The sequence below is a fragment of the Hylobates moloch genome, unplaced genomic scaffold (genome assembly GCF_009828535.3).
Source record: "Hylobates moloch isolate HMO894 unplaced genomic scaffold, HMol_V3 SCAFFOLD_13, whole genome shotgun sequence".
Lineage (NCBI taxonomy): Eukaryota > Metazoa > Chordata > Mammalia > Primates > Hylobatidae > Hylobates > Hylobates moloch.
In genome coordinates, this window is record NW_026652288.1 from 28846673 (window position 1) to 28863275 (window position 16603).

At 39.8% G+C, this 16603-nt stretch overlaps 1 protein-coding gene across 2 annotated transcripts in view; it reads left to right on the forward strand.

The window, feature by feature from the left end:
* The window catches only part of CLIP4 (CAP-Gly domain containing linker protein family member 4), an 85828-nt gene that overhangs the window by 17365 nt on the left and 51860 nt on the right, over positions 1–16603 (forward strand). Inside the window, exons 1-3 of one of the 2 annotated variants that reach the window (XM_032172599.2) lie at positions 195–453; positions 6121–6268; positions 16104–16243. In XM_032172599.2, coding sequence (XP_032028490.1) covers positions 6136–6268; positions 16104–16243 — 273 coding nt within the window. In that variant the 5' untranslated portion in view covers positions 195–453; positions 6121–6135. Of the gene's footprint in view, positions 1–194; positions 454–6120; positions 6269–16103; positions 16244–16603 lie in introns of those variants that run through there. The other variant, XM_058426640.1, reaches the window with a different exon arrangement.

Sequence of the window (16603 nt, forward strand, 5' to 3'; positions counted from 1 at the left end):
AGGGCTGTGAAGGCGGTGGGCATGCACGGCGTGCCGGGGCCGCCTGGCCTCGCGGCGGGGGAGGTAACACTGCGACACCCCGCAGACGCTGTCAGCTGGGATCGCGGCCCCGCGTGCGCACGATCTTCTGACTGTTGGGGAGCGCGGGGGAGCGGGAGCGAGGCGAGCTAGCGCAGGCGCGCGCTGCCTCCTCCGTCCCCACCGAGTCCCTGGCGCGTGCGCGGGGCCGTGGCCGAGGCCTGCGCGCCGCCCGGCCGCCTGCACTGCGCGCGCGCCCACCGCGCGTGGGAGGCAGCGGGAGGGGCCAGAAGAGGTCCGGAGCGGCGCGGCGGGAGGCTCCGTGGGCGGCCACGGGAGACAGCGCCGGCGGGAGCGCGCCTCTCGGCCTTTCCTCCGCGCCCCCGCGTCCCCGCGTCCCCAGCCGGCCGCTCCGAGAGGACCCGGAGGAGGCAGGTGGGCCGGGGGCGCGCGGGGCCCCCAGGGCCGCCGGCTGGCCGGCGGCGGGGTTGGGGCCAGGGTGGGCGGCCCTGGGGGCCCGCGGGGAGGTCGGTGGCCCCGGGAGGGTCGCACAGAGGCACTGGGGGCTGTGGAAGCCCCGCGGCCGCCTCCCGTGGGCACCGGTGTCGCCGGCTGCGGGGAGGCCTTCTCGGGGCGGTGCGGCCCACCCGGCGGGGATGAGGGCTCCTCGTGGCGGCCGCTGACCGACGGCCCAACTTTAGGTTGAGGGGCGCGGGGTGTGCGGCACCCGGCGGCGGAGCTGGGCTCTGGCCCACGACCGACCGGCGCGGCTGCCCCGAGAGTCCCCGCACGCGCAGTGGCTTTCCAACGCGGCCTTTTCCCATTTCTCACTTGACTCCTCTTGCGCATTAAATTGTCGAGAAACCTTTGGCCAGTGGGTCTTCAAAGCTAAACCAAATGGCTGTCCTTGCAGTCCTTGGCTACCTGAGATCCCTTAATTCTGAACCATCCGCACCTGGGAGGGGAAGTTTGGAAGGAGCGCTGGAGCTGAGCCCGCATCCTTAAGGATTCCATTCACTGCTTATGATGGTAGCGCTTTGAATTAGATGTCAGGCTGTTCACGTCATCCAGACACTGGTTTTCAGCTCTGTTCTGAGACAGTGTTTTGATACGTATCAGAATGATGTTCCTATGGGACAATAACTTGCTGTATGTTCTGAGATACTAGACTATTCGTATTGTGGCACCATCATCGTATAAAACGGCGCCTTTGAAAGATTTCAGTAAACACCTTCCTAGGAACATCCGCTAGCACTTAAATTGTACTTCACTTTCACTTTGACGTTTGTTGTTTGTGAATCTTGTGCACAGTTTAAAGTGAGTCGTCTAAACAGCACAGGATCGGGTGGTGCGGGGCATGGAGCAACTAGGGAGGAAAGCAGAGACTTGAACCTGCTGGAGTCTAGTTGGTCTGCATTTTTATGTTGGAGAACCGTCCTGGTTCCAGCTTATTGTGCTATCTTAAATGTGATGCATTTTTTAAATGCTTTCATTTGATACGGACTATCTGGACTGTAAGATTGAGTCTTGCCATGCATGGAATGTGTTTACTTTTGTTTTGTAGAAGATTTAGCTCATGGTATACTATTTGTAGGATTCATTTCAGACATTTTGTGTTTACCACATACAGTCCCACCAGCAAGGGCTTTTAAAAAAGTGACCTATGTTGTCTTTTATTGCTTATGACAGCTCCAATTTTGACACATGTGTTTGAAACTAGTGATCTTTAGATTATATAAAATCAACTTCATTCTTTCTCCCCGTTCAAACCTACAAACTCTGGTTACTTTTAGGCTTACTGCTCCCTTGTTAATTATTTATAATGAACTATGGAACTATAGGCTTGCTTTAGTGTGTTAACCTTTATTTGTGTCTTGTTTCAGGCATTTGTATATTGTTTTCTCATCTGGAGAGTGAGCTGCACTGTTTTCCTTCAGTGCTGTTTAGAAGAACTTTTGGAGACCAGAAACATGTTCTTTTTGCATTACCCAATATGGTAGCACTAGCCACATATAGCTTTTGAGCACTTGAATGGGGCTAGAGCAGTGGAAGAACTGAAATTTTAATCTTTTTTTTTTTTTTTTGAGACGGAGTCTCACTCTGCTCTGTCACCCAGGCTGCAGTGCAGTGGCCTGATCTCTGCTCATTGCAACCTCTGCCTCCCAGGTTCAAGCGATTCTCCTGCCTGAGCCTCCCGAGCAGCTGAGATTATAGTGCCTGCCACCACACCCTGTTAATTTTTGCTGTGGGGTTTCACCATATTGACCAGGGTGGTCTCGAAGTCCTGACCTGAAGTGATCTGCCCATCTCAGCCTCCCGAAGTGTTGGGATTACAGGCGTGAGCTACTGCACCTGGCCAATTTTTAAATTAATTTAAATGATCACATGTGGCTATTAGTTATCTGGTCAGACGCCACAGTTTTAACTTACTAGTCTCCAGGAAGCCTTCACTGACCCTCTTGAATCTGTGCTTTCATAGGACTCAGCTCTCCTTGGTCATAGCACTTACTACTTTCAGCTTTCTGGTAGGAATCAACACTAGGCTGTAATCTACATGAGGGCAAGGACAGATCTGGTTTCTTTACCTTTGCATAGCTTAGAACTTAGTAAGAAAAACTGAATAAATATTTGTTAAATGCACAAATAGCTTTTTCAGGGCAGGTATTTCAATTTTGAGTTCTCTCTAGGGCCAACTAAGTGTCCAATACTGTAAATACCTGTTTAGTAGATTGTACAGATGTTATGTAGGTAGCAAATGAAAGGATCATTGCAGTTATGCTTTAAATACTTACGTGGTGAGATTGGAATCTCAGGAGAATGATGACTCATAACAAAGTATTACAGGAAATTGAATGAAAGGGCCTCATGATTCCAGCTAATGTAGACACAGCTTCGGTCTCCTATTAGTTGAATAACTCAAGGATGTTCTTGAACCATCTCTCAAATCTGAAGTCTCCTGGCTTCAGTAAGGCTCTTTTATGCGGTCCAGACAGTCCTGAACTAGCCTGAAGATGCTAGTGGACATCCCCATTTATTACTGCTCTGTGTTAAAGCATGGACCAAGGAGTCTCGGAAAAAAAATCACAAGGTATTTGAGCCATGTTATATAAGATGCTTTTGCTAACAGCTAACTTGGAGCGATGAGTAGGATGAAATTCCTATAGAAATCAGAGTTTGGGGAATTTGATTCTAGATATTGTTAGTATCAGAGGCACCTGTTCTGTAGACAGTTGATTAGGGCCAATTTTTTTTTTTTTTTTTTTTTTGAGATGGAGTTTTGGTCTTCTTGCCCAGGCTGGACTGCAGTGGCGCGATCTTGGCTTACTGCAATCTCTGCCTCCCAGGTTCAAGCAATTCTTCTGCCTCAGCCTCCTGAGTAGCTGGGATTACAGGTGCCCACCACCACGCCTGGCTAATTTTTTGTATCTTTAGTAGAGATGGGGTTTTGCCATGTTGGTCAGGCTGGTCTCGAACTCCTGACCTTGGGTGATCCACCTGCCCTGGCCTCCCAAAGTGCTGGGATTACAGGTGTGAGCCGCTGTGCCTGGCAGGGCCAATTTTTTTTTTTTTTTTTTTAAACCTTAGGCTTACTTTATAATCAGTTGTCACCAGTTAACCATAGTCGGATTTGGAATGAAAGTGTGTGCTCTTTCCAGATCAGTATACTTAGACATTTGACCAAGAGTCCAGGTGTCATAAGTCTTCAGATCCAGGAATTGCTTTTAGAAAATGAATCAAACTATAAGGAAGTTTATAGGGGTACATAGTTTCCTTTGGTAAGACAAAAGGTAGAATGTTAAGTTTTTCATGAAGATAAGGAAATGTAACTAGAGAAAAACGCAACAAAGACAAAATACAAAGAATGTTCACTGCATTGGTCAGGTAATATTGTAGCTTCTCTGGACTTGAAGTATCTAATATGTAAAAGAATGAAGCTGGTTACATCTGATTGCATGAATCCTCTTTCCACTTTGAATCTAAGCTTTGAATATTAGTTAAATATGTGTAACACACTGTTCTAGCTCCTGTGGTAACTGATAGTTGTGTAAGATACAGTTCATATCTTTGAGGATCTCAACAGTTTACAAGGAAATGAAAGGTGCTCTGAGGATCGCTTAAAAAAATTTTTTTTGAATGAGAAACTCCACCCTTTGAAAGGGAAGTCATGTGGTGACTCCTCTTCACCGACTCAGACAGATATCCACTGAATCACTTTGCTGAAGAATTAAGAGTATAAAAACATGTCTGAGTCCCAAACCGTGATTATAGTCAGATCAATTTTCCTAAAACAGCTTTAATCATGCTACTCTCTTTAAAAAAATTGGTAGTTTCCCAGTGCTCATGAAAGTAAGTGGTTTGGTCTTTGATCAGGTATTTGCTCCTCAGTACAGCCCTAAAAAGCCCTTACAGCCTCACCTCTGACTGTTTTTCCTAGCCATATCCCAAGTTCCAGCCTACTGTTCCTTTAATGGGATCCCCTTTTACATTTATACCTATTCATCATTCAAGACTCATCGCAGATGATACCTTCCTCACCATTTATGATTCTTAGAAGCTCCCACTGCAAATGTTCCTGGTACTTATGTGATGGAGCGGATCCCATTCTGCCTCATAATCTATAGTTATTAGTGGTATTTTGTTCACCTTAATAGATTGTAAACTACCTAACAAGCATAGGCCATCTGTTAACTCATTTTTGTATTCGCTGAAACATCTAGAATAGTGTCTTGTATGTAGCAGTTCCTTAATAAATACTCAGTACTGTTTGGAATCGATAGTATTTGAGGAAGATCACCACTGCTCTATAACACTAAGTCCATGAACTTGTCATTTTCCTATTTATGTGGCAAGGTTAATGTCAAAATGCTTCTAAGTATTTGGTGGTAAGTAATTTTAGCATCCAAGAAAATGTGAATACCTTAAAATAGTAACAACTGGATTAGGTTACCCAATATATACATCTATATCCATATAAGCATACAATTTTTGAGGAAAAAGAAAGCCTCTTCCTTTTTACCAGTTCCTGCCAGTATTAAGAAAACATGAATCAAGTTGGGAAGACAACAGTGAGCTCAATGAAATGACCGTTTTATTGTAGTGGAGCACTGATGGTAAGGATAATTAAGTTAGATATAGGGTTGGTTAAGTAGAACAGAGCACACATTAAGTAATAGCTAGTATGGTGTTGTCTACTACCAGATCAAGCCATCGATTACCTATTTTTATTCTATGCTTTCTACTGAAATAATCTAAACTCATTTTTTATTTAGTTTTGTAATGTTTTGCTTACATTTTAAAAACAGGAATTCATGATACTTCAGATTGTAAAGATCTGATACAAAAGAAACTGGAAGGCTTTTAGCTTCACAAGTTTGGTTTTATTAGCAGTTTCTCTGCTTTCTACATCATTTCTGAGATGTAGGCTAGGGTGTAGTACAAAGTCTCATTTAGAGCAAATTTATTCTAAGCACTCATGTTTTCTGGGAAAAAGAGGTAATATAAGCCACGTGCTTTAAAAGGCATGGCTTCCATCTTCGGCCAGGATAGAACTCACAGACCTTTGGACCTTGTTAAGTCGAACAGTCTTAGTAAACTCTTAGATTTTTAAGAGTGACATGATTAATTTTCAGTAAAGTTTTCTGGGATAGAAAATAATGGAAACATTTTAAGGTAGATTATCTTCATGTGATGAGCACATTGCATGTCATTTGGATGACAAATGATGTAACTTGTGCCAGCGTTATGGGAAGTTAAAGATCCATCTACAAGGGTTAATGTGCCCTTGTTTGCTACATGAGTAGGAGGATTTCACCCATTTAGATTAGCTCAGCATTTAAAAAGTGTTTTCACCTATTATATATTCCTCTTGAGCTTTGTCTAGAAAGATTACATGTGCCACCGACTGTATAAGAGGTGGTGTGAAGCAATGTATGCCTTTTAACAACAGTTTTGCCAAAAGGAATTTTTTCCCTTTCATAAAAGATCCTTGCTGAAAATGTCAGGAGATTTGACATCAAATAACTTTTAGGCAGTGATTGAAGGCAGTCATTCTAAGTTGCATACAAATAAAGCAGAAACACTTTTTTTTCTTTCTTATTATAGGTGGCTTTCTAGAAGATGACCATAGAGGACCTTCCAGATTTTCCATTAGAAGGAAATCCTTTGTTTGGAAGATACCCATTTATATTTTCTGCTTCTGATACCCCAGTTATCTTTTCCATTTCTGCAGCACCAATGCCTTCAGACTGTGGTATGTGAAGTAGCTGTGCTTATTTTCTGTGAACTGGTAACTTGACTTCTCTGTTATGCCTTTTTTGCACTCATAGTTTTTCTTAGAACCATTTTTATGGTTTTCATAAAATTGCTAAAGTTTTCCTTTTTCAAAAATACAATTGCTTATTGCTTTTTCTGCTTCTTAAGCCAAATGCTTTATTTCTGCTGTCAGCATTTATATTATGTTAAAATGTTCATTTTAAGCATCATGATGGATTTAGAGGACTTTATTTTTAGAAAGCAATGGTGCTTAGACATCTAGCATTCTTCTGCTATTGATGTATTTATTTTGGTTAAATATACTGACTTGCTAAAAAAGCCATGTACTTAGGCAAAAAGGGTAAGAGACCCTTCCCTGGAATGTGAAATGAGATTGGTTAATGTTTAAATTGGTCCATTTACATCTCCTCTGTAAAATGTTAATTTAGAAGCATTCCATTTCTCATCTATCTAGGCTTATTTCTCCAGAACCATAATAAAAGAGAACCAGGAGATAAATTTGATAGAATTGTTAAATTTCCAATTTAGAGTTTTTCAAGTAAAATGTTGGTTCACCATTTCAAATTGTCTTTGGAGGTAAAGGTCATACAATTTTTAAATATTAGTAGATATAAAGTTATTAGATTGAGAATTTGTCTTTTTAGTCATATTCATTGTAGTATAGTAATTCCTCATCACCAAGTATCTTTTTTTTATATTCAGATTCTATAGCGGCTTACCTAGACCAGTCATCAGAAGTATTATATAAAATCTGTACCTTGATCTTGGGAGTTATCTGCAGGTTTTGCAATAATTGACTGGGCTTATTTTCGGATATAACAAAATCACTTATGCAGGGGAAACCTTGAACCTTGTGCATTGTACCTTATGTATGATACTTGTCTCACTCCATCTCGACTTCTAATTGTCATATTTTCTTTCCTCTATTATAGCGCTTTGGGATGGAGAACAATCATATTTTATTTTTGTTTATCTCAAAAAGGCTAATATAGTCATTTGTTATTAGTTGTTCAATGATTGTTGAATAAATACATTGAATAAAAGGTGATAATGGATATTGACATTTTGTGTAACTGGAATTAAACGTTGAAACCCCATCTCTACTAAAAATGCAAAAATTAGCCAGGCGTGGTGGTGTGCGCCTATATTTATTGTCAGCTACTCAGGAGGCTGAGGCAGGAGAATTGCTTGAACCAGGGGGCAGAGGTTGCAGTGAGCTGAGATCGCACCTGAGATCCAGCCTGGGCCACAGAGTGAGACTTTGTCTCAAAAAAATAAATAAATAAATAAAAAAGCGTTGTAGTCTTAGAATTATAGGCTTGTAGATTCTTATGAACCTTTCCCCACTCACCTCCCTGTGTAGAAATCATATTTTCAGGATCTCTGTCAGATAACCATTTAACCTCTTGCATGTCTTCAATAGTGGGAAACTAACAAAATAGTTAATTTTATTGTTAAAAAGCTTTAGTTGTAATAAAATTGTTTTTATATGTTGACTCAAAATTGGTCTCCCTGAAGTTTTGGCCAAGTGATTCTAGTTTGATACATGGCACAAATTCCTTTATAGGATAGCCTTTAAGTATCTGCAGATAATTTGAACGTTTTAACTTAGTCTGAACCTCCTTAGGCTACACATTTCTGGTTCCTTCACCAGTTTCTCATTGTCAGGATTTTTAGACCCTTTTAATCGTAGTTGCTTTCTTGGTACACTGTGGTCAGTGTCCCCTTGAAAAACAGCATATATAATTGCATTTATTGAGCAAGTATTTATTGAGGGCCTCTTGTGTGCTAGGGACTGTCGTGGATACTGGAGATATCAGTGACCAAGACAGGTCTTCTATAGGGAAGACCAGTAAACAAACAAATGAATAGACAAAGCAAAAATAGGTCGTAATGAGTTCTGTGGAAGAAAGAAACAGGGTGCTGTGATAGAGAACAATGGGGGCAAGGCAGCTGCTTTAGATGGGGTGGTCATTCGGAGAATCAGAAGAGGTTGGCTGTGAGAAGAGCCTGGGAAGAAGTGTTCCAGGAAGAAAAACAGAAAACTAAAGGCACAGTGTTGAGGGAAGACCTTGGTATATGCTAAGAATTAAAGGAAGGCCTTTGTGGCTGAGAAGCAAAGTGATTGATGTCAGAGTGGGAGGAGACGGAATTGGAGAGTAAGACACTGGCCAGGTCATGCGGGGTCATGCAGGCCCCCATAGGGAATTTTTATGTAATGCCACCTAATGAGTGTAAAACCAAGAAACAAAAATAAACCAGTCCACAGAAACCAGAGTTGAGGCATGTGACTCAGTGTTGACTCTCAAGGTGATTACCCTGTAAAACTATGTACTGTTCTTGCATAACAATTTTTGGAATCTTTTGCTTTGAAATGCCTTCATAATCGGTTTACACAGAATACACATTATATACATTATAAATGCCAAAATACCTTATTATATATTTTGCTTAAACATTGAATTATCTGTTAAATTTAAATAATATAAAAAAATCTCATTTACCCATGTAGTTACCATTTCTAGTGCTCTTCATTCCTTTGTGAGTGTAGGTCCAGATTTCCATCTGATACCATTTCCTTCTGCCCAAAGCACTTCCTGTAATGTTTCTTATGGTGCTGGTCTGCCAGTGATGAATTCTTTCAGCTATTTTATGTCTGAAAACATCTTTACCTTATTTTTTTGAAAAATGTGTTTGCTGGGTTTAGAATTATAGGTTGTTAGTTTTCTTTCAGTACTTGAAAGATCTTGTTCTGCTGTCTTCCCATTTGCATTGTTTCTGCTGTCATTTTTGTTTCTCTAGATGTAACATCTTTTTTTGGTTGCTTTAAAGAGTTTCTGTTTATTTTGAGCAATTTTACTATTATGTGCTTAGGTATTGTTTTCTGTATGTTCTTGTGCTTGGGTTTGGTTGAACTGCTTGGATCTGTGGGTTTCAGTTTTCATTAAGTTTGGGAAATCATTTAAAATTTTTTTTCTGCTTCTCCCCATTTTCAGATACTGTAATTGCATGTGTGTTATAGACTGCTTGAAGTTGTCCCACAACTCACTGATTTATATTTAAACATTTTTTTCTCTTTATTTTGGATAGTTTCTATTACTGCATCAAGTTCATTAATCTTTCCTTCTGCAGTGTCTAATTAATTAGCTGCTGATTTTATCCAGTGCAGGTTTTCATTTCAGATGAAGTTTTCATCTCTAAAGTTTGCTTTGTCTCTTTTTTATGCCCAGGTGTCTTCTCCATCTTTGAACATTTGGAATAGAGTTATAATGACTGTTTTAATGTCCTTCTCTATTAATTATAATATCCATGTCAACTCTAGGTCTGTTATTCCCCTGATTATGGGTCATGTTTTCCTCTTTCTTTGCATGCCTGATAATCTTTAATTCGGATGCCAGACATTGTGAATTTTACCTTGTTGGATGCTGGATATTTTTGTATTCCTGTAAGTATTCTTGAACTTTGTTCCAGGATATAGTTTAGTTACTTGGAAATAGTTGGACCCTTTGAGGTCCTGCTTTTCTGATTTGTTAGGTGGGTCTGGAGCCATTCTTGGCCTGGGGCTAATTATTCCCTACTACCGAGAATTCTACTCCAGGGGTCCCCAACCCCCTGGCTACAGACTGGTACTGGTCCCTGTACCCTGGGGTGCCCCTGATGCCAGAAAGATTGGGGATTGCTGTTCTACTCAATGCTGTGTGAATTATGAGGATTCTTTTTCAGTCTTCCTGGTGAGAATAGGCACTAATCCCTGTAGTCCTTATGGATGGTTCTTTCCCTAACCTCAAGTATTTCCTCACAAGCATATGATGAATAGTTGAGGAGGACCCTCCACAGGTCTCTGGGTTTCTCTTGCAGTGTGTGCATCTGTCTCTGCTGTATTCTGCCCTGTGACCTCTGGCCGCCTCAAGTTCCCCAGACTCTTAGCTCTGTCTCCTCAACTCAGCGAGTCTGCTGGGCTTTTTCTTGGTCCCCCCTGCCCCACCCCTGAACTATGCTCCTGGAGACTCCCTCAAGGCAGTTACCTGGGGCATGTGTAGGACTTTGCTCGTTTGTATTCCATTCCTCAGGGATCACTGTCTTTCATTGTCTAACGTCCAGTGTCTTGAAAACCATTGTTCCTTCCCTCTGGTGTTGTGGTTGTTTCAGATGGAAGGGCGAATTTGGCCCTCATTATTCCATCTTGACTTAAAGTAGACATCACCTCCATTTTCTCCCCTCACCCCACTTTCTTTTGATTAAAAGCTATTTTTTAGGCTGTTCGTGGTGGCTCATACCTGTAATCCCAGCACTTTGGGAGGCTGAGGCGGGTGGATCACCTGAAGTTAGGAGTTCAAGACCAGCCTGACCAACATGGTGAAACCCTGTCTCTACTAAAAATACAAAAATTAGCCGTGTGTGGTGGTGTGCACCTGTGGCCCCAGCTACTTGGGAGGCTGAGGCAGGAGAATCGCTTGAGGGAGGCAGAGGTTGCGGTGAGCTGAGATCACTGAGATCGGCCACTGCACTCCAGCCTGGGTGAGAGAGTGAGACTCTGTCCCCCCAAAAAATAAAAAAATAAAAACTATTTTTCTTTTAATCTCAAAAGCTTGCAACAGCATAAAAATACTTTATTTTCCTTTATGGAAGTTGAAAATTCAAATGTAGTTAGATATGTTAACATATTATTGCACTGTAGCTTAGAGGTTATGTTCTCATTCTGGGTTATTCTGGCATTAATCCTGACTCAGTCACTTTCCAGTTGTGTGATTTTGGGCAAATTGTTTATATTCTCTATCCCTTTGCTTCTTCTTCTATAAAATGAGAATAACAATAGTGTCTACCTCATATGGTAGTTATGAGGATTAAATAAATTAATATACACAAAGTTCATAGAGAACAGTCCCTGGTATCTATAAGGTACTTAATAAGTCTAACTTATTGTTATTTAAATGAGCCCTCTGGAAGGCAGTGCATTAACAAGGTTTCCAGATTTGCTCTTGGAGCATCTTGAGATGCTGAAATGAGGATGGCAGTTTCTACCGATGGACTTTCTTGGTTTGCAGTTTGAATGTCTTGGTTGATGTCATCAGATGTTTTGGTGAATTCAGGCACAAAGGTTCCTTACATGAGCCATGGTGGCGATTTGTCTAAAGTTTACATCAAATCATCCAGTAGGGGTTGGGGAAAAGGACAGTTTTAAGAAATTGGAGGCCGGGCGCAGTGGCTCACGCCTGTAATTCCAGCACTTTGGGAGGCCGACGCGGGCGGATCACGAGGTCAGGAGATCGAGACCATTCTGGCTAACACGGTGAAACCCCGTCTCTACTAAAAATACAAAAAGTTAGCCGGGCGAGGTGGTGGGCATCTGTAGTCCCAGCTACTCAGGAGGCTGAGGCAGGAGAATGGCGTGAACCTCGGGGGCGGAGCCTGCAGTGAGCCGAGATCACGCCACTGCACTCCAGCCTGGGTGACAGAGCGAGACTCTGTCTCAAAAAAAAAGAAATTGGAAACATTAGTTTGGAGGGTTGTAACCAGATATTGGAGAAAACTAGAGGAATTCAGGATCCAGTGCAGTTTATAGGTGGACAATGCCCCAAAGACAATAAACAGGACTAGAATCTGATAATGGACGTACTTAGCGTTTTCCATGGAAACACAATGTTTCTCTCTACAGTTCCCCATTTCTACCAAAGATAATCACAGGCTAATTTGTTTGCAAAATAAGTTTTGTCTCATTAAGCTGGCCTGATTATATACGTAAGTGCAGCAAGAATAGTGAATATGTGCACATTCTCAAGTATGCCATTCCAGTCAGAGGTTTGATAATATCTAAGGGGCTTTATTGGTTTTGTAAAGTCAATCTGAATTCCTTAAAACTGTCTGGTAATAAGGAATCTGAAATTAGACTTTAAAAAGCCTCTTCGGTCTAAGAAGCCAAGCAGAAGATTTGCCCAATTCTGTCCTGTTACAGGGAAAACAAACTTTCATTTCACTTATGTAAATACTTATATTGTGATGAAAATAAAGAATACTCAATAAGAGTTTCTGAATTTTGGAGGGGTTGGGGAAGGGAGAAAAGAAAATGTGTTTCATTTTTGTTTACAAAAGTATTCTTCACCAAATTGCTGTAAGTTGTAGGTCTTAAGGGAAAAGAGAAAAGGCATTCTTTAAATCTAGAAAACAAACATTAAAGAACACACAATATTTCAAAGACATAAAAATTATAATCACCCTCATCAGTTCATTCAGTCCCCTGTAATTCTTGTTCTGCTTGATTTTGGGTTAGCAGCCCCCTGAATCCATTGGTTTTCCATTAGAGTTCTGGAAATTCTTATGCAGTCCAATGCTGTGATCTTAAAGTTATCAGAAACCTGTACTTGTCAGAGTCTTTTCCATAAATCTTCCTGCAATTTTGTATCACAGATGCTTGCAAAAGCTTTCAGGAAAATATCAGAGTAAAAAATCACTGTCTGTAGATGGCAAAAGATTTAAAATGTTCATAGTTACAGATTTGATGAGAGTTCATTTTAATGCAATTGACAAGGAAATTTGGTTATTTTATAACATTTGAAGATAATAACTGGAATTATGACTGATAAAATTATACCAGAACATATCCAATTTCTAGGAATTTCATACAATTTCTAGAACACTTACATTAATAATGTAGTCATACAAAAATAACATAAGGAAGGTTAAGCATCACCTTTGACAGTGCTTCTCATGCAATGTAATATATCAAATAAGCGTAGTTTCACATTTATTTGACAAAGCTTCCTATGCAAAGATGCTTAATTAGTTTAATGTCTGTGTTTTTTTTTTTTTTTTTAATAAGGAAATAGAACAAGATTTTCTAGGGGCTGCTGAAAAATCCCAGAGTTAGTCTAAGGTCAGAAAAGACTTCATTCAGAATTTGATTTTTGGGAAGTTTATGAAAAGAATACCCAAAAGATTAAAAACACTTGATTAAATAGGATTACAGGTTATCCATTTAACCAAAGTGACAAAGATTTCAAAGGCAAATACAGAAAGCCATGTAGTTGTTAAAAAAAAAAAAAAAAAAAAAGACCAAAACCCCTTGACTTTTTGAGAGAGAAACTTAAATAATCAAAGACAACACGAAGCACAGGAAATTATCTTGACAAAATACAGAATCTTTGTTTTCTAGGCAGACCATTCAAAAGTTGAAGAAAAACCTTTCACAATCTCCCATCAAGAGCAGGCCCATACTCCAAGAAAGTTTAGTCATTTTAACAGGAGCTCAAATGCTAGTTATGCATTATTTTGATATGAATGATAATAGATTCATTCAAGTTTAGCCAGCTTAATCACACAAGATTCTCTCTCTCCCTCTTCTCAACTGCCCGTAGCCATTTTGTTTTTTTCCTTCATTTTCTTTTTTGACAAACATATCTTCCTACCTCACATCTTTTCTTGACTGTCACGCTAGCATTCTGTAGATTGAGAAATCTATGAATACACCATCATTTCTAGAAGCACATGTTTCCTTATAATTTTTCAGTGTAGCACAGGAGATGTTTACTAACATACCCAGGTATCGTTAGTTTCTCTGTCCAAAAGTAGATAAACTTATGTTCAGCAATTAATGTTTCAGTATTTATCATATGTGGACTTACATTGATTTAATTCACTTGTTTTGAACAATTATGCTTGGATTACTTACGAAAATTTCATGAGACATTAAATAGCTAAGCATCATCTTGTTTTTCTTGCTGAGAAATTTTGTAACATAGAGATAGCAGAAGCTTATTTGTAATTCACTTGTCTAACATGAGCTTATTTGACTAGTAGACCTACATAGAATCAAAGTTGTACGTCTGCCTTATGTCTAATGCTGGCAACTCTGAAGGCATATTGGTTTTTTAAACTAAACCAACAATGTTTTTGTTTATTGAAAATTACCCAAGTCACATGAACTTGAAAAGCATTTGGATTAGTTCCTATTTTTCTGAGAGCTTTCAGGAATACTTAATTTATATAAGCACTTGTTTTTACTTATGTCTATTGAACATACATACCTATAAGATCTCTGTGTCTGTATGTTTATTATACAGACAGACACAGAGATCTTACAGCTTTCATTTCCAAATTTTAGCCATGTGTCAATTAAAATAATACAAAGCTTATTAGTTTATAAAAGAAGCTGGATCCAAATTGTACCTCTGAGAGATGGAACAAGTCAAGGTTACCTGCTCAGGTGGCTACAGCTTTTTACTGAAGATTTTTTTTTTATTTGAATGCTGTAGGGATGCGTTTAGAGAAGCTATTTTTGAGTCATTTTGTGTTCAGAAGCTTCTGCCTACAAATCAAAGACTGCATTCCATTGTCTCTGAAAGGTTTAGGGCACTCCCAAAGGCAGACTGAATATCTTATCTAAATTAAAGGTTCTCCGAAGTGGTCACTGAAATTCCAAATTATTCTTTGTAAAGTTCACTCATTTTTCCAAAAAGGTACAAGATTCTGATTCACAGTTGTTTTTGGATCCCATCTTTGCATTAGATTCTCTGAAAGGTCTTAACTATTAAGGATTCCTTTTTCAGCAGCTGCTCTGGAACACAGGGAATCATGTGTTTCCCCCTGCCCCCTTTTGAACAGAATAGGGTGGCTTCCTGAGAAATTTCAGCAAAGTTTGCTCAGCATAATTGGAGAGTTCTACACAGAAGGAGGAGAGGTCAGATTCAAAGGAGACTTACTCCAGAACTGCATGGCTGGGTGAGAGAGCAGCCAGTGCCGCGGCCCTGGGTAAAGGTACTCACTGGCCTTGGGGCTTCACAGGGGTCTTCTTCTGATCCTGCTTCTGACACCAAAAACTGTCGAAAGAAAATTCAGGGCGCTTTTCTTAATATAAATATTAAGTGAGTAAAAAAACTGCAAACAGACTTCCAAACCAAAAGTGGTAAAAAGCTTGTCTCACGAAGGTCATAGTAAGGTTTAGAAAGCCTAGAAAAGGAAATTTATATAGCTTAATTCTCACTGGTTAGAATGAGTGGGTTAGTTTAGTCATTACTGATTTGCTGCAACATGCTGAGTCATGCTGACCAAGAAGTGAAGCTCAAGCTTCACGTGCAGTTGAAGTAGGTGTTTTGGAGAATAGGTCCTCATAGGTTTTCCTGAGCTGGATGTGGGACTTTGGCTCAGAGGCCAAGGTTTGTCTTGGCTTCTATTTTGATTTTTGCCTAACAGGACCATTTTGTTGTCTAAGATTATGAATGTTATCTCATTTTGGTTCAATCTTTCTGATTCTCTTCTGATGGACTGCTGCTCTGCTTGTATACGTGTCTTTAGTTTGGTGCCTCTCATCTTTTAGTTATGCTGACTCTAGAAGTAAGAACTATGTGTATGTAGTATAATTTTGGAAAATATATAAATGCAAAGAAGAAAGGAAAAACAAAAAAACCCCATGAGTCCCACTACTTATGCATGCTCTTACAATCCAAGCTCAATGGTGAGTTACCTCAGCAAGTAGAATAATAGAGGAAAGAAGATAGACTTTGGAGACAAACCTGGTTTTCTACCCCAAATTTGCCACTTACTAGCTGTGCGACATTGAGCTGGTATTATTTAATCTGAGCTTCGCTTTCCTCATGTGCAAAATGAGAATAATACCTGCCAGGTAAGGTGTTGGTGAGGATTTTTAAAGTGTTTAGTAAGTGCTCAGCAAATGTTCATAATATTTTCCTTATCTAGACACTTCTGCTTTTTTTTAAGCATCTAAAATATTTGTATCATTTGAACCGTGGTTTTATTATTATTTTCAATATATTTATTTGAAACTTTTAGTAAATTTAAATCTTTTTTTTAAATTTCAGAATTTTCTTTCTTTGATCCCAATGATGCATCATGCCAGGAAATTCTTTTTGATCCCAAAACTTCAGTTTCAGAATTATTTGCCATTTTGAGACAGTGGGTTCCTCAGGTCCAACAAAACATTGACGTTATTGGAAATGAGGTAAGGAATTCTTACAGTTCAAGTTTTGCGTTGTTAGGATTGTTAATGGTATAGATTTTTTCCCCATCTGAAAGGAAGATGGTAATAAAGGAGAAACCCTTTAAAGGTTCTGATATTTATTTGTATTTCCAGGATTTTCATGGGGCAGTGAGTTAATACTATATATTCTTCAGATTATTTCTTCATGCTCTGTACTTCTGACATTTGTAGACTCCCGGTGGGTGCAGGGAGGGGCATTTTTCGTATTTCCTTCTTTGTAAAAATTGATTTTGCAAACTTTTTATGCATTTCATGAAGGGATTTGATTACCATCATGTTCTATTTACACTTTTGGGTGGTTTGGTAAAGATATAGCCTTGA